We start from the raw sequence: 22,164 nt of genomic DNA, 5'->3' as shown, positions 1-22,164 counted from the left end.
TCAGTCCTTGGTCCACTGTTATTCAATCTGTACATTAATGACTTTAGGAAGGATTTGACAGGCAACATACAGCTATTTGCTGATAATGCAAAGATAGGTAGAGTAATCAGGAATACAGCTGATATGCAGTACTTGCAGAATGATTTGAATAGGCTGGAATTGTGGCCATGGGAAGATGGACATCAGTTCAATGTCATTAAATGCTAAGCAATGCACTTTGGAATGATTAGAAATCCAATGTTGTATTATATTGGTGGGATTATGCTAGAAGAAACTGATCAGGCTAGGGATCTTGGTGTGTTAGTAGATAGAAAGTTCAGGCCATTCAGCAAAGATTGCAAATACAACTCAAAAGATAATTGCAATGCTGAAACAAACTTTGACATGTAAAGCTAGGATGTCATTTTGCCTCTTTACAAGAACTCGATAAGATCTCAGTTGGACTATTGTGTACAGGTCTGGTCACCTGGTTTCTGTTGCGTGATTCTGATACTGTGGAGAGAGTGCAAAGGAGAGTGTTAAAAATGATATTAGGATTGTGGAATACTGATTATGAAGACAGATTGAGAATTTGTAGGCTGCAGAGACTAGCAAACAGAAGAAAGAGGAGTGATATGATTGAGACTTAGAATCTTCTAAAACAGTTATACAGTATTTCAGTTGATGGAATTTTTCAATTTATGGAAGGTGTGGAAAGGACAAGAGGGCATCCCTGGAAGCTGAGAATGAATGAATACTGCTAAGAAGAGGATGAGGGCTACATTTTTCTCTCACCAGGTGGTGCATGATTAGAATGGATTGCCACTGGATGTTGTGAGCGCAAGCAGTGTGAATGAATTCAAGAATAAGTATGATAGCTTGTGAGTGTAGTGTGTTGTCTTCCTCAATGATTCTTTGATTCCCTGGAAGTCTCTCTTAACAATAATAAAAATAATAAGTAAAAATAATCGTAAAAGAATATATTTAAATGAAGACAGTTTAAATCAATCAAATTATGGGATAACATACAAATGTGGCATTTTTCTGTTTTGTTGAGAAATAATGATAACAATATTCACAATGAATTAACTTTTAAACAGAATCAAACATATAAGGAGAAAATCATCATCATAAAATTCCTGATATATATATATATATATATATATATATATATATATATATATATATATACCCTCAAGGGGGTGTACAAAATATGATAGTACTACATGAAAAATTTACATCATTACTAACTTCTTATCTACAATTTTTTTCCTCCAAATCAGTCTGTTACCTGTTAAGACTCCAACATTATCAGATCTTAGATTTCTATCTTCTAAAGCACTTTTTACTGTATCAATCCACCTATATCTATCTTAAGTCTTCCTCTGGGTCTTTTTCCTGCCAACCTGGCAGAGAACACTTGTTTTGCTAATTTTTCTTCACCCATTAAGTGACCATACCACCTGAGATTAGCTCTGCTAATGCATTCCTAGATGTTGACACTGTCAAGTTCTTTCCTAATATCCTCATTTTTAATATGATATTGCCATTGATGCCATCTGTTCATGCCTATAATCTTTCTAAGGACTCTCATATCTGTGGTCTCTAGTCTTTAGTCAAGTGTTTTACTTCTCACCCAGCTCTCAGATCCATAAGTTAAAACTGGTTTGAACACTGTCTTGAATACAGCTAATTTAGTGTTTTGGCTATTTTCTCTCTTATTCCATATAATTTTATTCAGTTGACTGCCTACCATACCAGCTTTGTTGATTCTGTTGTCTATTTGCATATTTAATTTACCATCTTCACTAAAAATCGTGCCCAAGTAGCTGAAATGTTTTACTTGTTCTTTAGGTTTTCCATTCACAATGCAGTTGATATTTTCAAAGTTTCTGCCTATTTTCATTGTCTTTGCCTTTTTAAATATTCATACTATATCTACTACAACAGTTATTCAATTTAATCAAAAGAATCTTGCAGACTTGTAGTGGATTTATTTAGAAGTATAACATCATCCGCATAAAGCAAAGAGCTGACATTAACATCTCCAATTTTGATATCAGGTTTAATACCACTTTCCTTCATAATGTGATCCATGATCCATATAGATAATGAATAACAGAGGCCATAACGTACATCCTTGTCTGACACCAGATTTAACATTAAACTACCTTCCTGTACTTCCTTCAATTCTAACTGCTGACTTACAACTCAAATAAAGACTAAGTATTGCTTGATATAATGCCCCATTGACACGATATAACTGTAGTGTTCTGAATAGCTTCTCTCTTGGCACCTTGTCATATTCCTTCTCCAGATCTACAAAACTTAAATACAGATCTTTGTTATATTCCCATGATTTCTCAACTATCCGTCGTAAAATGAAAATCTGATCCTGACACCCTCTATTTGGCCTGAATCCAGATTGTTCTTCACCAAGCTTCCTCTTCCACAATCCTTCTCAACCATTTCTCAAGTATACTTGCATATATTTCCCAGAGAAATACCTCTGGGAAATAAAATTCAGTTTTATTTCCCATTTTATATATGGGTACTATGAGAGCTCTACTCCAATCATCGGGAATTCGTCCCTCTGTCCAGGCCTTCTGAACTATGCAGTGAAGCCACTGTAAGACTTTTATATCTCCATATTTGAGCATTTCTGGTCAAATATCATCTATCCTGATGCCTTTCTACTTTTCAGGCTTTTGATGGCTATTTCAAGTATAGATATATGTATTCTTGACTGCATGCCTGGTCAGTGTAATTTACCACTGTGCTATCGTCACTGCTTGTTTCATTTAGCAATTTTTCGAAGTAATTATGCCATACTTCAAGGATATCTTTTTCTTCTGTTTTCATGTCACCTTTATCCTCTCTAATTCCATTTACAGCATCTCCTCCCTTTCTGAGCTTCTTCAACAACCTCCAGAATATCTTGCCACCTTCTTGATATTTATTTTCTATGTTCTTACCAAAGTCCTCCCATGACTTTTGTTTAGCTAGTTTTACACACTGTTTAGCTTTCTTACATTTGTCTCTGTATTCTTTAAGAGCACAAGCTGACTCATTTGCCGGGAACTTTTGATGTGCTTTTTTCTTTTCTTTCACCACCTCTTTAACTTCCTGTGTCCACTATGGAGTTCTGATTTTTCTATCCTTACAGACAATCTCACCACATGCTTCTCTGACTGAATCAATCAGTGTTTTCTTCAGGGCTTGCCACTGAATCTCCAGGTTTGGTTCCTGTTCTCACTCTTTCATTTTTTCTTCAATTATGTTTGTGTATTTTAATCTACAGTTCACATCTGAGAGCTGCTCAACTTTAAAACTTTCTTACATGTCATTCTTTTCAATATGAAATTCAATTTTATTCTTTTATCCTGCTCAAGACTAAATGGTGATCACTTCCAATTTCAAATTCTCTGTACACTCTGGTGTCCTGCACCAAGGGGAAAAACATCACTATCAACAATAACATAGTCAATGAGACTTTTCTTATTCTTTGCCTCTTCTCTCCATGTGAATTTGTGCACATTTTTATGTTGGAACATTGTGTTAGTAATAACCAGTCCATGTCCTGAGCAGAAATCCAACAGGTATTTGCCATTATTATTAGCTTTGCTCTTTTCTCCAAATGTTCTCAAAATATTTTGTATGTCTGACAATAACTTCCTACTCTGCTATTTAGATCCCCAACAAGGACCAACTTTTCCTTTTTCATTGTGTCAGTTGCTTTATCTAAAGCCTCAAAAAATTCCTCCACTTCTACCTTAGTAGAACTTTCTGTGAGACCATAGGCACAAATAAGTCTCATTGTCCAGTTTCCCCATTTTGATATTTGCCCACATCACTCTACTCGAGACTGCCTGCCATTCAAGAAGGAGAAAATCTTGAGGGCAAAATCTGACAGAAATGTAATTGAATAGCTGAAATTTCAGTTTAAGTTGTTAACATTAAATCAAAAGCAATTTTAAACAGTAAATTTCATGTGCTTTCTAATATATCATTTCCTTACTCAATCATAATCACAACAACAACAAAAAGCTTTTATGAAAAATCTTATGAGAATTAATTAAAACTAGATATCAATAACTGGAGATAAATAAGAGCATCACCTTATAAAACTTTTTAATGGACGTATAAAATGAATAGTAGGATCGGCAGTATAAATAAAAGGATCAGAATAAGTCAAATTAGCTCCATCAATCCTAAGAAGTAGCTGAGAGACCAAATAAGAAGGCACAGGTGAACGTGTAGTCCGACAGCTAACTTGACTACTGCTTGCTAATGACCTATTTAAAAAAAATGGAATATATGAAACAAAGGCCACATTATCAAAGAAACATACAGTTACTGTTATTAATGTTTTTGGCAGTGTTCTTTGAAATGGATTTATAGAACAGTTGCATATTAATTATTGAAATATTATTATTATTGCTACTATGTGGGCATCTCTGTAAGATCTGAAAACTCAGAGGAGGTTGGTCCTCTAACTATTATTCACAGAATGCCTATCATGTGTCTCCTTAAATTTATTTACCGAAAAAAAGCACTCACAGTCACCTCTGTCAACTCATTCACTCATTCACCACATTTTAAGCAGATTATCTCATAATGGTTAATGTGCAATGATCTAGTCCTCACACCTTTGCAAACCATGCTCTTATACAACTTCCAGGGGATAATCTCTTGTTGTTGCTTGCACTTTTCATATATTGAAAAATTTTCTTCTGCATTTATCCTATTAAACCCCTTTAAGAAGTGATATGCTATATCAGATCCCCCTCTTTCCCACCTATTAACACATGTTCATGCCGTGCTGACAATACCTGCGAGAACTTGCTTTATTGTATATGTGTTGGGGTCAACATCATGCAGTCATCTTTTCGCAAAGTTTAGACAACGTGTTCGTTGTAACTTTTTTTAGTAGAATTTTATTCATAAAATTAGCATTTGTGAACTGTCTTAATGATATGAAAAATTTTAAATGTAATTTAAACTGATTTCAATTTATACATATACACATACATCTTTATTTGCTTTACATAATCTGCTTTACATATATTGTTTGCTTCCTACAATGACCACATTAAAATTGTTTACCACATATTTTCTGCAATTGAAAATTCAATGAGGATGTTAGAATAAGTGTATTTAGTTAGATGCTCTGAAGGCATGCAGCATAGTGTCTATGTTTTTCATTATAAAGAACCATTCCAGTTGTCTCGAATTACGCTAATTGTTACTAAATTGTTGAAAGTATGCATTTCTAAACTTTTTAGGAGCACGTTATTTGTTCCACCTAGCAACTTATTAGGACACACATACATATATCACAAATGTAAATGATTAATCATTTGTTTGACAGTAATGAAAGTATTTCTATTCACACTTGTTCTTTCTCTCCCTTATCTACCATTCTCACATGGCTCATTAATGATGGTTCACATATTTACACCTTTAAGTAATTCAAATGCACCAATCACATATACAGGCCATTGAATAAGAAACTTTTATTACTTTGCAGAAACCTATACTGATCCTCTTCAGTTCCTTGTGCACAGTTTGGTGAGATATGGGTCAGGAACAGCCTTCATTAAATGCTTCAGTCAATTGCTATACAGGAAATTCTGTTTGTCCATACATACCTTCTCAGACAATGGCGATCTCATTCCTGAGAGGCTGTCTTAGGATCAGATCTCTTAGACAAGCAATATGGGTAATTTTGACTGATTTCCACTGATTAAAAAGCACTTTGGCATGATTAGATTTCCATCAGCATACTATATTAGCGAGGTTATACTACAAGAAAATGATATGAGGCTAGGGATCTTGGCATAATGTTGAATGTTGAATAATGTTGAATGCAATGTTGAAGTGAACCTTGACAAGTAAGAAAGATAAGGAAGTCCTTTTGCCTCTTTAATAAGGTTCCAAGGGGATAAAGAAACTGTCAAAAGTGTGCAAAGAATTCGTGCATACCAGCACGAATAATTTCTTCAACCTGCTCAGAACAGGTGTCTGAATCAGAAGCAAAAGCAGTAGTCTGCCACAGAAAGGAAGAATGGAAATCCCTGAATTCATCCCAATATTGGAGCCTTTTGTGGTGCCAAAGGACACAAAGTTGGGGATGATTGAGAGGAGGACATTCTACGGCAGAGGAAACTTGCATGAGATTGTGGTTCGAATTAGTGAGAGGAGAAACAATTTATAATTTTTTATAATCTGGGAGAGTGGAGAGAATAATCTAGTAATGCAAAACCTCTAATGTTAAGCCATTAGAGGCTTTGCAATTGGAAAAGCTCTTGGAGTGATAGTGGACAAGGTGATGAAGTTCATCAGAGGCCACACAACACATTGACAAATAGACACAAAAAATAATATCTATTCTCTTACATAATGCATTGAGCTTCCCATGTTTTGTTTTGTTTTTCCACTTCAAAGAGGTATAATGATAATAGTGATCATTTTAACATTTAAAACAATACTTTTAAAATGATTGCAATAAAAATGTGTGTAAACTGATTCTATGTTCAAAAAGCTTCCAGTGAATGAAATGTTGCAGTCCTATATGTGCTTAACTATGTCAAGTATAGCAGGGATAATATCTTAGTAAAAATGAAGCATGATCCATAACCTTATTTCTCTCTCTCTCTCTTGCTGTTTCCATTCTTGTATTCTGCAAGAATACAAGATAGAAGAATACAAGAAGCAAAGAAGATAAGACAATAATGTCATTAAATATTTAAAAAAAACTGCACACCTGAGAAGATATCAGTATCTACAAGATATTTTGCACTCATGGCAAAATTTATAATAAGACAAACAGGATGCTTCATAAAAATAATGTGATTTAAGATACCTCTCTTATAATAAATTGATACATGCCACTTCATAGTAGTTTTTAAGATGATAATCCATTCAACTTTTGCAAAAATATTGGTACAGTTCTTAGTAATATATGATCTTCCATCACTGGAAAGTGGATACTAGCTTAGACATTGGCTATATTAGCCAGTATGTCCAAATATTTATGGACAATTTTTAGTCCAGTTTTAATAAAGGCTCACCAGTATAAACTAATTCTCCTAATATTCATTCTTGCTAATATGGGACAAAGAAGTAAATAAAGTTGTTCTTTACCCTTGTGGATGCTATCATAGTCAACATATTACCAAAAATAGCTCAATAAGATATATATTTTACAATAACGTCACATTTATGAATGTTATGGAAACTCACCTTTCCACCCGACATGGCAGATCATCTAGATTAATTTCTACTTGACTTCCAACATTTAAATTTGAACCTCGTAAATAGAGACGAGTTCCTCCAGCCTGCGGTCCAATTCTAGGATAGATCCCACGCAATTCTACAGCCTAGAGGAAATAAACTATGGGCTGCTTATTCAGAAAGAATTATTAATAATTTGCTATCATTTTCATAAGAATCGTCATGATAAAAATACAGGATTTTCTTTTATGTACAAAATTGCACAAAAATAACAAAATGGTAGGTACTATCTATATAAACATGCACATCTGATGTGAAATAGTTATTCAAAGAAGCTTGTCACAAGCTTCTTGAATAACTACTTCTCACTTTTCCATGAAAAGTATGCAAGCAAAGATAAATCAATTACTCTGGCCTATACAAATAATTATTATCATCATTCGACTATCAGGGAGTCAAGGACTAATCAGGGAAAGCTATACTTCATCCATACCAGCTGGTATACTTTCTCTTATTTTCATTCACACCAGATACATTCACCACTTCGATAGGCAAACTGTTCCACTCACTCATAGTTCTGTGAGAGAAAAATCTAGCTTCATCCCTTTCTTAACCACACACAAACTTAACTTCTATAAATGCCTCCTTATTCCCTCCCTACCTTCCATATAATGAAAAATTTCATCAACTGATATCCTATAAAATGGAAATTCTGACAAAAGCAATGTATAACTGCATACCAAGATTTAAGCAAGTAAATAGAGTAGGAGTGAAATGGATGAACAGTGAAATCAAGCAAATTGTGCTGGAAAAGAAAATGCTATGGAGGAGGTACAAGACAGTTGGTGGTGATCAGATCCATGAAGTGCAGGCTAGAAAGAGCTGATGAGCATGGCAAAGAAAGAAAAGGTGCAATATAAGAGGAGATTGGCTGGTCAGGCCAAAAGTTAACAAAAGAGAATTTTTCTGCTATATGACAAGCAAGAGAAAGAATAATTATGACAGGTTGACACTGGTGGATAGTCATGGCAGCAGATTAACAGCTGCAAAGGATATAGTGGAATTATTGAATGAGCACTTCACCAGCATATGTCATACTGGTGTAAATGATGTGGTGCAATATATAGAAGGGAGGCAAGTATTAGGAGAATTGGAAGTGAAAGAATTAGAGGTGTATCAGGTGTTGTTGGATTAGATGTTAATAAGGCTGTGAGAATGGATGACATATCACCACCTATTCATAAGAAATGCACCACAGTTGGCTATGTCCTTGACCTGGTTATTTGATGAAAGTCTTACAGTGGGTAGAGTTCCCAAGGAGTGGAAAGAAGGCAAAATAGTACCATTCTGCAAGCATTGTTCTAGGACAGAAGTCTCCAATTGTAGACCAGTCTGTATAACTACAGTTGTGGTCAAGGTGTGGGAGAGATTGGTTAGGAATATAATACATGATTGGGTTGATAGACATAGCAATCTTTATGATGGTCAGCATGGATTTGTAAAGGGTATGTACTGTTGTAGTAATTTACTTGCATTTTATGATAAGGTAACAAATGTGTTAGATAAGGGAGAATTGAATGCAGTGATTTTCTTGAACTTTGCAAAAGCATTTGATAGATTACCACATGATAAGTTGGTGTACAAGCTTCAGAGGATGGGAATAGATAGCATATCGGTTCTGAATTGGCTTTCTGAACAATATCAGCAGGTTGTGTATGATAAGCAGCGTCTCAAAAAGAAGGTTAACCAGTGGTGTGCCCCAGGGTTCTGTTCTTGGGCTCCTGCTGTTTAACTTGTTTGTAAACAATATATCATGTGGACTGACTGGGGATCTTCAGTTGTTTGCTGATGATGCAAAGTTGGGAAGAATCATAAGTAGCACTGCTGATGTTAATTGCCCTCAGAAAGATTTGAATAGACTTCTCACTTGGAAAAAAGAGCGGGGTTGTAGTTTTAATATCAATAAGTGCAAGATGTTGCATTTTGAAATGCAGAAATACAAGGCTGTGTACTATATCAATGGTGCTGTACTGCAGGAAGTGAATGAGATTAGAGATTTGGGATTGATGGTTGACAATAGACTGAAGTTTAGAGGACATATTTTGCAAAGGCTGCACATCATAAAAAGTACTCTAAAATGTAGGGATAAGGAAGTGGTTGTGCCACTGTATAAAGCTGATCAGACCACACTTGGACTATTATGCTCAAATCTGGTTTTCAGTGTGATGTAGAGACATTGGGGAGAATCCAGAGGCAAGTGACTAAGACAATATCATGACTTTGGACTGCTGGCTATTGAGAGAGAGAGAGAGAGAGAGGTTGAAAAAATGTGGATTGCAGAGTTTGGTGGATAGGAGGAAAAGAGGTATATGAAATATTTAAGTTAGTGAGAGGATTTTATTGAATTAATCTAGATTAGATTATAAAAAGAGTAGAAGACCATAAGGGAAAACCAGAGGTCATTCCTGGAAGTTATGTAAGAGTGTGAGGAGTAGATATTTTAAAATTGAGAAGTGTCGGTAAATGGAGTGCATTATCAGAATGTGTTATTAATGCAAGGAGTGTTAAGGATTTTGAGATTCAATATGAAAAATATGTTGTCAGTTGAATGAACTTCCCATGATGAGTCTGCCGACTTCATGGAGGATGTAATAATAATAATAATAATAAAATATCTCTTGATTGGTGGTCAGCCAGCATCTGTTTCCATTCCACCCAATTCTTCTTTCCATGTTACAGCACTCCAATTTTTCTTCTAAGTTTTTATAATCACCAGCCTTGTAGTCCCACATATATTCTTTCCTTATAGAAGCTTTCATATTACAATCCAGGTAACCACCTCATGGTGACTCTCACCAATGGGAAGATTGCAGTTGAGTGTAAGAATGTGTACCACTGGTGCTTAATCTAGTAACTGCATCTGAGAATTCGTCTACAACTAATATGACCACATTGCCACCAACTGGTAAGAGTGATCATATGGTCTTGACTTGGGATGTGGTTAAATGTGTGGAATTTTCAGTTAAGAGGGGGGGGGGGATATATGTGGAATTACAGGGCTAGTAAGTATGACAAGCTTAGGGGATTATTTGGATCAGTGCCATGGCATGTGAAACTGCATGTGAAACTGATGTTGATAGTGCATGGGAAGTGGTAAAGGAGTATTTGAGGGAAGTAATGGTAGATTGCATACCTAGAGTCAGGAGAGTAAATCAAGTGGGAGTTAAATTAATGAATATCATCCAAAACTAGAGCTGCAAAAAAAGAAAAAAAAATGTGGAGGGAATTCAAGAAAAAAGGTAACCAGCAGGCATATGAGTAGTACAAAGCACAAGCCAGAAGGGTAACCATTGTGGTATGGAAGGCAAAAGCAAAGTATGAAAGGAAATCAGCAGTGCAGGCAAAAGATCATCCCAAACAGTTCTTTCAATATACGGCAATTAAAGGAAGAATGTTTATGATGAATGAAGAATGATTTTAATGAATACCTATAGGCAGGTAACTGAAAATCAGTCAAAATAGTAGAATTACTAAGTGAATACTTTGCAAAAATATATCATCCAGGAGGAGATATTGCAGTAACGAGAGAGGCAAAGGCTTATATAGGAACTGAGGTAAATGAAATGGAGGTGCAGAGCATATTACAGAACATTAATGTGAATACAGCTATGGGATTAGATGGTATACAAGCTTGAGTTTTACGTGAAGGTGCTGGAGAATTGTCAGTGCTCTCGACCACATTGTTCAATTTAAGTCTCGGCTCTGGGATAGAAAATAGAAAGACTGATGTAGCAAATAACCAACCGATCAGCTTATCAGGAGTTGTCAAGGTACTGGAGAAGTTGGTCAAGAGCAAAATACAGGAATGAATAGACAGAAATGCAATGCTGTATGGGGCGGACAAGTTTTTTTGTGAAGGGCAGGTCATGCTTCAAATAACTTGCTCATGTTTTATCATACAGTGACAGCTGAGAGATAAAGAGGAATAATAATTTGCTTTGACAAGCAAGTTATTATTCCTCTTTATCGAGCCTTGATAAGACTTCATTTTGAGTACTACATGCAGATCTGGTCACCTGAGTTTCTTGGTGATGAGGAAGAGGTGGAGAGGATCCAGAGGCAAGCAACCGAAATGGGAGCAGGTCTATGGAATGAACCTTATGAGAATAGGTTGAAGATTTGTGAGTTACAGAAACTGGTTGACAGGCAGAAAAGGGGTGATATGATTGAGACATACAAAGTACTGAAGGGTTTTTACAAAATTAATTCAGAGGAAATTTTTCAGAACAAGTCTGGTGGTGAAAGAGCTAGGGGCCATCCTGGAAACTGAGCAAAAGTGTAGTTAGCAAGGATGTTTGAAGTAGATTTTTTGCTTTGAGAGTGGTGAATGAGTGGAATAGGTTGCCAGAGTCTGTTGTGGTTGCCATGACTGTGAATGTGTTCAAAGCAAAATATGATAGATACTGAGCAAATGTTAGAAAGTTCTTGACATGATGTTTAGGACCTTCCATGATAAGTCTAAGGACTCCATGGAGTAGCTTATAATAATCCACTCCATTCATAACCGCATCATCTGATGATAAGACAAGATCTAATACTGAATCCTTGTGTGCCCTCTGTTGCATTATTGCCTAAAAGTTTTCCCTTCAAGCGCTCAAGAAATTCATTCTCCTTAATTCCTAATGCTATCTCTTCATTCAAATCAATATTACCATAATTAAAGCCATCCATAAGATCACCCTTATCTTGTTTTGTTCAGATTCATGCATAAAGACAGAGAAGTTTTGACTTTGTGACAAGGATATCATCAAGCACATTAAGAATTAATGTACTTGATGAATTAAGGTCCTAAAATACAAAAAAGAATTAATGATCATCAATATTATACTGAATACATGAAGCCTAAGTCTAGTCTGGCACAACATAGTATTAACACTAAATACAGTATCCAGTGGGATGAAGCTTGTCTTCTCCATAGAATCAGGTTTAAATATGAACGCCTTTTCAAAGAAAGTTGTGAAGCCCTTTTACATTAGCCAAACCTAAATCGGAATGATTGTCTCTCTCTCTCTCTCTCTCTCTCTCCCAAACATTTTGGAGATTCTTATTTTATGTAACCATCAAAAATAGTTTTTAATAATATTATTTATAAATATTTATTTCTAGCACGCAGCAACGTTTTTAATTGGTAAACCACTGACTGCTTTACGAGGGTTGTTTGAAAAGTTTGGTAAAAAAATAAGTTAAACATATTTTTTTGGAAAAAAATCATCTTTATTTCTCAGTTTTTTTCCCACTGACCAAAATTTTTAAGTTTGGGAACAAAAAGTCACTGGGGCCAAGTCCAGAGAATACGGCAGATGTGGAACCAATTCGAATCTCAATTTGCGCAATTGTACCATTTCAACGGCCAATGTGTGGGACGGTGCATTGTTTTGATGAAAGAGCATCAAATGATAGATTCCTGTTATTGTCTTACCCTTTTCCAAATAGTCTATCATGATAATTTCTTGGGAATCCCAAAAAACAGTGGCCATCACCTTCCAGCTGACAAAACGGTCTCTGCTTTTTTCGGTGCTCTTTCACCAAGCACTGTCCATTGCTTTGACTGCTGTTTGGGCTCAGGTGTGTAGTGGTAGATCCAATTTTCATCTACAGTCATGAATCAATGCAAAAAATCCTGCAAATTGAGATTAAACATTGCCAAACACTGCACTGAAATGTCTTTTCGCATGATAGACAGTCAACAATCGTGGCACCCATCACACACACACACACGCAGCTTTTTCATGTGAAAATTTTCGTGCAAGATATTACACACCTGTTCAGTTGAGATGCCTACAATCTCAGCAATCTCATGTACTTTCACCCAGCAGTCTTCCATAACGATACCATGGATTTTGTCAATCATTTCCTTCGTAGACCTCAGTCAGGCATCCGGAGTGCATTTCATCTTTGATAGACTTATGACCACGTTTAAATTCATTTAACCAAAAATAAATAGTCTTTAATGCTGGTGCAGAGTCCCCATGAACTGCATCTAACTTAGTTTTGATCTGCACAGTCCACTTCTTCAAATAAAAGTGTTTTATCACTGCACGAAATTAATTTTTCTCCATTTTTATGAAAAATGCGAACACAGTCAATTTAAATGTTTGCCAAACGAGAACTACATATCGCACATGGCTAAAATTTTGTCAGGGGTATAATTTATCGTGAAAAAGATGATACGTGCCAATACTAGTATGAATGAACGAATTGTGTTGCCATCTATTGAAAATTTACCAAACTTTTCAGGCAACCCTCATATGTACCTTGTATTCCCCTTTCTTTGATTTGCTTGTTTCTATGCACTGATGATGTACTGCTATTTTCAGTATGAAATATCTGTATGCATTTCATTAAAGTTAATTAGTGTGGTTATTGTGTAATTTATTGTTTAAGGACAATCTTGTTAACTTCAATGCTAGTAAAATGCAGTTTTGTCTTATTTCAGAGAAGAAAGATCCCACTTTTGATAATAATGTGATTTCTAAACAAGATCAAATCTCTTGTGATAACTTATACCTGTAGACTTTCCTGACACAAACACAGCATGTTCATAACCACTTAAGGAGACTATGAATGCATTTGTGTCAGAAAAGGCTATTCTCAAATGTGAGAATGTATTCTAAAGTTGAGCAGATTTAACATTTGTCCAGCTAAGAAGTAGCATCCACAAAAAAGGGCACTGAGTTTTTTGAAAATATACTGAACCAATGTCTTATTACCCCATTTCATTCCCAAGGATAACTTCTGGTTGCCTAGAAAATGTATCAACAGGTTCTCTTCTTTATTCTAACTATTCATGGCATCGTGCTACAGGTTTTGTAGTATCTTACATATGTGGTTAATATTAAAAAATTTCCTCAGCAGCCTGAATGCTGAAAAGTTGCAAGAGAATACTTTGAATTTGACAGCAGAGAAACAGAAAAATGGGCACTTGGAGATTATTTTTAATGCACCCCTAGTAAAGTAAAGTCTAATTAGGATACCCTCAAAAATATTTTCCACAAATTTTTGTCTCATTTTTAAAAAAATGCCACAGTGCATTTCATTTTACTTTTTTTAACTGCATATTTCTGTTTTTTTCTATTAAACATCTCCATTTTTATGATAATAAGTTTCTTATTTAAGTATAAAGAGCTAATAAGCTGACTGTAAAGAATAATAATAAGTTTCTTATTATTATTCTTTACAATATATGCATATAGTACTCATATTTTGCATATAATTCATATATTATTTATGTTGCTTTTTTATTGAAATTTTTTTCATCATTCTTTTTCTCCTCCCCCCCCCTCTCTCTTATTTAAATTGAAGGAAAGATAAGTGAAGGCTGCAGGCTATGCAGTGAACACTACTGCTCTGGTCATTTGATTCATTATTTATCTCATGACTCTAAGAAATAACTACTAAGAGTACATTAAAAAAAATCAAACTGGGTGAAAAGGTATGTTCTGATAATCAGCAATCTATATTTTGCTTCAAATAACTGTTTAGTTACTTTATTCCTAGAAATGATGGTGGCTTTCTATTTAATTATCACAGAATCCCAATAAATATAAGTAGTATCACAAACTCGGTAATAATTGAACTTTTCAACTAACAATTTTCTGTTAAATTTTTGGTTAGTACAATACTATATGGCATTTAATGTTCACTTTAAAATAATGATAATAATGACAACAGTGGCTTATATAATCATTACAGGAAAAAAAAAGGAGAAAACAATATTTACTTTATAATGAAATTTTTCTTGAGCTATAGTAACACCAGCTCTGTTTCCTATAATTACTACTGCAGCCATAGGTCCATTTACACTAATTCCAGTACGACACACAACTCTGTAATCATGAAAGCATGGTAATAATATAATAAAAATTAAAATTACCAATATAAATAATTCAAAAGTAATATAAAAAATTTGTAATGTTTTTGGAGGTAATAAGTTTAGGAGACAAAGTAAGCCAACAGTATTACATGTAAATAAGATCACTGGCAAGTGTTTATATAGCGAAACCACTTTCTTTTTAGTTTTTTTTTTTTTTTAATTTCTTCTTGATTATTATTTACTATTATTATTATAACACAAACAATTCGATGCAGTCTGAAGACTCAGTGCAGGAAGGCCACACTAGCCACTATTTAATCCACCCATCAGACCTCTTCTTGAATTCATTCATTCACTGACAAACTGGTCACTGGAAAGTGACTAGTAAGATGCACCATTTGCCATCTTGGTCACTTGTTTCTGGTTCCTTTTGACCCTTTCAGAACCTAAAAAAACAATTTAATGTGCACAGCAGTTCAGATATGGTCAAAGTGATCCTCTGAACTATTTTTCCATCTTTATGCAATATGTTTTCTGAAAACCAATTCCCTGTCCCATTATCCCATATAATCCCAGCCTCATCAATTTCTTGCATTCCAGTACCATTTAGGTTATACATAGCATGTGATCATCCCAAAGTGCATAACCTTGACACTTTCCCATACTGAACTGGTTGCCATCATCCTTTGTCCAGTCAGTAGGTCATGTAGAGTTATGTAGTGTAGAATAGTCTCTCATAATAAATCCTTGGACTGCATAGAGAAGGTCACACAACAATAATAATAGTAACAAATTGTTGCTTGAAAGATATCTTGTTTTGACTGTGTATCAATTATGGGAATAAAATAATAATAATAATAATATGTTAGTCTATATAAATCATGTTGCAAGATCTCTACATTACTTTATTATCTTCTCCTGTTTAAGCACCATCCATAGAAACTGAATATGACCCATCAAATCATTCATTATATCATTAACATATAAACTGAATGGCAGCAGAATACAGAATTCTATAACAGACCACTGGTCACCTGTCTACTCTTTGATTCAAACAAGTATTAAGACTTAGTAATAGTTGACATTCAATTCATAATTAGGTTTAATGGAATGAATGCAGCACAAAGAAATAATTATAAACACAGGTTTAATGGAACCTATATTTTGACTCTGTTATAGAGACATCATTAGGGATACAATATTAAAATTGTAATAACACACAAAAAAATAAAAAATAGTAAGTGCAAGAAGTTTGATTAGAAACCTAGAATCCTATGAAGGGTGCCCTCTATGGATGCTGTTGGCTGACTTTGGCTGTTGGGTGGAAGGCCTAAGAATTAATGTTTCCCAAATCTTGGGAAGTCAAAATAAATGCCGGCCTGGTTGACCGAGTGGTTAGCATATCTGCTCCCCAGCCAAAAGGCTGCAAGTTTAAATCCCATCGTGGGCATAAATGTTTGTGATTGGCTGTGAAAATAGTGGTGGTGGTGGGTGGTAAATGGCGTTGGCGTAGATGATGATGGTAGTTGCGTTTCATTGTAGTTGTTGGAGATGGAGAGTTGTAGAGTAGGTGTCCTCCTTCGATGAGTCTTTGGACTCCTTGGAGGTGTCACGTAATAATAATAATAATAATAATAATAAACCTATATTTATAAACACCTGGAACAAAGAGAGAGGAGGAAGCAGGTCCTCAGGAGAGCAAATAATGGCAGCCAGCCTATGGGGGGTTTGGAAACAGTGCAGAGATTATATTTCTTTCAAGTTCTGGCAATTTTCTATGAGGTATCTGGAAGTAGGCAACAGTAATAGCATTACTGTAATCTGTATGCTGAGATGGATGTGAGGGGAGGAATGAAATGAACAACTATTATGTTAATCTTTTCAGCACTGTAGCCATTGGACAGAGAGGTCTGGTGAATAAAGGAGAGTTCAGCTCTAAGAGAACCCTGGTTGAGAAAGAGGTTGGAGGTTTCTCTGTGCTATATTTATTCCATTAAACTTAATTATTGGTCTCTTTGATTCAACTCTACCAAATACTACTCTTTCATGTTTGTCTGACTATCAACCAGCAGCTTCTTAGCCATTCCTGGTTGCTCTGGTTTACATTAAAGATTATGTGCAGTATCCCATCAAATGTTTAAGTCCAGCATAGTATAGCCATTTCCTTTATCAAATCCAAATGTCCCTTTATTAGAAAGCAAATTACTAAGGCAAGATCTACAACTTCACAAGGCTGTATTTTCCTCCGCTGAGTAGCATATTTCTATCCAGTCATTCCTGAATTCTGTCCTTAACCAACTTTCCAATATCTTTTACCACCATCCTGAGATAGTGATCCATTTATAATTTGCTACCTTTCTCTCTCTCTCCTGAAGTCTCTTCTATGTAATGGAATTATTTTGCCTTCCTTCAGGATCCCTCCCTTGGGAACCTGCCAGTGCTGAGACTTGAACAGCACAGTTAGGGACACTGCCCCATTTTAGTGCTCTTTCTCATAACATGTAGAACAACATGGGATCAAAAAGGATGTTGTTCCACAATAGCCCATCTAACCTCGTGCCTGTATTTATATGTGTAATTTGTTAACATACTAAACACCAGTTCATCTACAACTGGTGTTGTAGATGAACTTGTCCCTATCACAAAAGTAACTCCATTATCTCCACCTGAATAATACAAAATGGTTACTCAATAAATTCAAATATTTATTCTACTTCTACAATTCCCACTATCATCATTCATTTGTAATCATTCTTCTTTATTTGCCATCATTTTACATTTAAGATTCAATTCTAGTTATTATTCTAGATAATAACTAGAATAAACAAGGATTGGTTCCATAGTGGGAATCACAGCATATTTGTTCAGTTGGCTGCTGATGATGCAAAATTGGGGAGGATAATAATTAATCAATATGATAGAGAAATCCAAAAGGACAATTGTAAATACACTAACTGGGTGGACAAATATAATTTTATCATGGCAGAAGGTTGGGCTAGGCACTTTGGGATGAAAAGATTACAAGCTGCATATTACACTGATGGCACTGGACTGCAGAAAATTGATGAGGCTAGATATTTGGAAGTCATATGACATTGCAAAGATAAGTAAAACAGTTCAAAGGATCACTTAGATATTGAAGAACAGGGTTGAAAATGGGTCACACCATGGAAATTCTGTATTAGATTTCTTCTGGTCATGAGTATTTTTTGCTGAAGGAGTTGAAGGAACAATATGACAGGTGTTGACTAATGGTTAGTGTGGGTATCCAAGATGAGTCCAGACTTCTCAGAATAATAATAATTTATTACTAACAAATCTTTTTCACTTGAAAAAAAAAATTCAATGCAAAGTGGATGACTAATGAAATCAAAGAATTGCAGATGAATAAAGGTTATAGAAAAAGTAAAAACAGAGGTGGAAAGCAGTTGCAAGAGGAATATATGACAGAGCATGAAAGTGACTAGAAGAATAGCAAATAAGACAAAACTAGAATACAAGATAAAATCAGCCATGTGATCCAATTAAAATCCTAAGGACTTCTTTCATTATATGGCCCAAGAGGAGAAATGATTGTGGAAGAATGACATTAGATGAAAATGGGGGTTGAATGATCAATGCAAATGACATACTGGAATTGCTTAATGATCACTTTATTGGAGTATTTCATCCTAAAAAAATTAGGTTTTATGATTAGGGGATGGGGAAGGTTCAAAGTTTAGAAATGCATGAGGAGAATGTGTTTCAAATACTAAATACTCTAGATGTCAATCAGACAGTGGGACCGGATGGATTTTCACTGTGTTTTAAGAGAACTGACCATGCCACTGATCTCATTATTGAATAAGTCTGGCTACAGTAAGGTGCCCAAAAAGTGTAAAGAAAGTAAGACAGTTTAATGTATAGATGTGGTGGTAGAATGGCTGTCACTCTACGGCCCTAGCGTGTATTCCTTCTGTAGTTAAGGATAATAATTAGTGAGAGATTGTATACAAAATTCGGCAGATGAGACTAGTGTTATTTGTAAGTCTCAGCATGGATTTATTAAAGTGCAATCTTGTTTTGATAATCAAATGCCTTTTCATAGCAAACAAACAAGACCAGCTAATGAAGGAAAGGCATATTATTATAGTCTGCAAGATTTAAGGCAACTAGTGGTGTACCACAAGGATCAGTACTTGGTCCACTGTTATTCAATCTGTACATTAATGATATTGGGAAAGATTTGACAAGCGACATACAGCTATTTGCTGATGATGCAAAGATAGTAGGGTAATTAGGAATGCTGCTAATATGCAGTACTTGCAGAATGATTTGAATAGGCTGGAATTGTGAATAGGCATGGGAAAATGGATGTCAGTTCAATGTCAGTAAATGTAAATGGAAAATGGATGTCAGTAAATGTCAGTCATTCACTTTGGCATGATTAGATATTCAATGTCATATTATATTGATGGGATTAGGCTAGAAGAAACTGATGAGGCTAGGGATCTTGGGGTATTAATATATAGGAAGTTGAAGTTCAGGGGTCATGTGGCAAAGATTGCAAATACAACTCAAAAGATAATTGCAATGCTGAAACGAGCGTTCACATGTAAAGATAAGGATGTTTTTTTGCCTCCAAGGCCTTGATAAGACCTCATTTGGACTATTGTGCGCAGGTCTGGTCTCCTGGTTTCTGTTGTGATTCTGATATACTGGAAAGAGTACGAAGGAGAGTAAGGAGAGTGTTAAGAATGATATCGGGATTGTGGAATACTAAGTATGAAGACACTAGCAGATAGGAGATATGATTGAGACTTACAAACTTCTGAAAGGATCATACAGGATTTCAATTGATGACATTTTTCAATTTATGGAGGGTAAGGAAAGGACAAGAAGGCACCCTTGGAAGCTGAGAATGAAGGCCACTAAGAAGGGGTGAAGACTAGATTTTTCTCTCATAGGATGGTGTGTGATTGGAATGGATTGCCATTGGATGCAAGCAGTGTGAATGAATTCAAGAATAAGTATGATAGCTGGTGTGTTTAGTATGTGGCCTCCCTTGATGAATCTCTTACTCCCTGGAGGTCTCTCTTAATAATAATAATAATTATAATTATTATTATTATTATTATTACTGACCTCCAAGGACTCAATAGACTCATCATGGGAGGTCTGTACTCTCATGCCAAAAGATCATCAAACCATGAAATATCTTCTCCACATTAATCTGGTAATAATCCCATCACCAACTTATATATCTCAATTATATCCCCTCTTCTTCTTCTTCTATTTATAAGGCTCCATAAGTTGCATTCCCTCGATCTCTCCTCATACCTGACATTCAATAGACCTGACACTAACTTAGTAAACCTTCTCCAATACATCTTCCTGAAAACCAGGCAACCAAATACATGCACAGTAATTTATGTGGTCTGATGAAAGCCTCATATAGAGTAACCATAACCTATTTGCCTCCACATGTCAATGTCCTCCTCATTATTGGCATAATCTGTTGGGATATTCTTAAAATTTTAGCAATGTAACCTCATCTCATCTCATCTCATCTTCTTTATACCCTCTTTTACCTTGCGGTGTCGAGGGTCCATTGATCATCGGACCTCAATCCGGTTACAGGATAAGGTGGTCAGCCCTATGCCCCGGTATATCCTATGGCCTGTAGTGTTAAGTTCTCAAGGCCAGTTTGCCTGCTTTGCGGGATGAAAAACCCCAGAATAAACTGAGGAAAAACCCTGCTGTCCACGCCCAAGACTGGCTAACTTGGCTATGGCTGAGGAAGATCCTTCCGCTCCTCACGTCACCGACGGGAATTGAACCTAGGACACTCCTTCCCCAGGCATATGGTTGCAAAGTGCATAGCCACTAGGCTAACCGCGTGGATGCAATGTAACCTCTAAACTTCAAATCTCTGTCGACAATCACTCCCGGATCTCTCTCATCTCCTCTGCTTCAAAATTTCTTCATTAATTGCATACTTTGCATCCCAACCATGCCTACCAAATTTCAATACTTTGCACTTTGTAACATTAAAATGAGAGGTCTGATCATTTGCCTATTCACACAGTCTCTTTAGATCCTCCTGCAAGGCCACAATGTCTGCTCTACTTCTCATAGCCCTTCCCAACATTCCATCACTGGTGAACAGCTGCACATCTCCAGTTAAGTCAGTCCCAATGTCATTAATGTGCAAGTTAAACAATAATGGTCCCAAAACAAATCCCTGTAGCACTCCACCAGTGACCTTCCTCTTTTGGGATACCGCTCCTCCATATGCAACCTGCTTATACCTGTCTGACAGCCAATCAGCTATACAACTCACTAGTCTGTTATTTAATCCCACATGTTTCAGTTTAGCTATCAGCTTGTCATGTGGCAGTCTACCAAAGGCCGTTGAAATATCCAGATACACCACCATATATGCATCTCCATTATCAAGTGAGTTTGTCACCTTGTTGAAATATGTAAGAAAATTGCTGAAACATGACCTTCTCCTAACAAACCCATGCTGACCATCATAAAGAATACTGCTATTATAAATCCACTTCTGAATCCTAGTCTTCACCAACTCTCCTAAACCACAACCCCAGACACACAGATCGGCCTATAATTTGTAATCTTAGATTTGTAATCTTATCCCCCCCCCCTTTGTAAAGTAGAATAATTTTTTCCCACCATCCATTCCTTTGGGACTTGCCCTGTCACAGACTCATGCTACGTAGTTGCACCAAAGGTGCTATTAATTCCAAAAGGCATTCCCTCAAGGCACATGGCAATACACTGTGAAATCCTACTGTCTTATTAACATCAAGTTTACTTAATTCCTCATATACTTTCTGCTCATTCACCATCAGTCCCTCCTCCACCATAAATTCTACATTCCAACTTCTCCTGATGTTGCCTTCATGAGGATGAAATACATGGATAAACTGATAATTGAATAATTCGACTATATCCTCTACATTGGTTATTACCAATCTGCCAGTGTCATCAACTAGCAACATCCTCTCATAGTCATTTTTCCTTCTACTTGTCACATATCGAAAGAACTCATTAGAATTTTTGTTATTATTTTC

At 35.7% G+C, this 22,164-nt stretch overlaps 1 protein-coding gene across 1 annotated transcript in view; it reads right to left on the bottom strand.

Annotated features, from left to right (window-relative positions):
* Positions 1–22,164, bottom strand: part of LOC150108311 (plexin-B-like) — a 331,489-nt gene that overhangs the window by 170,149 nt on the left and 139,176 nt on the right. The window contains exons 14-16 of the mRNA XM_090390442.1: positions 14,996–15,101; positions 7,225–7,361; positions 4,098–4,274 (exon numbers count right to left, since the gene is read on the bottom strand). Of these exons, the coding sequence (XP_090246568.1) occupies positions 4,098–4,274; positions 7,225–7,361; positions 14,996–15,101 (420 nt within the window). The remainder of the gene's footprint in view (positions 1–4,097; positions 4,275–7,224; positions 7,362–14,995; positions 15,102–22,164) is intronic.

The sequence above is a fragment of the Typopeltis vanoorti genome, chromosome 3 (assembly GCF_054136105.1).
Source record: "Typopeltis vanoorti isolate ZY-2024b chromosome 3, IOZ_Tvanoo_1.0, whole genome shotgun sequence".
In the NCBI taxonomy this organism is placed as follows: Eukaryota; Metazoa; Arthropoda; class Arachnida; order Uropygi; family Thelyphonidae; genus Typopeltis; species Typopeltis vanoorti.
The sequence above is the reverse complement of the archived record's forward strand: the minus strand, read 5'-3'. Positions and strand labels throughout refer to the sequence as shown.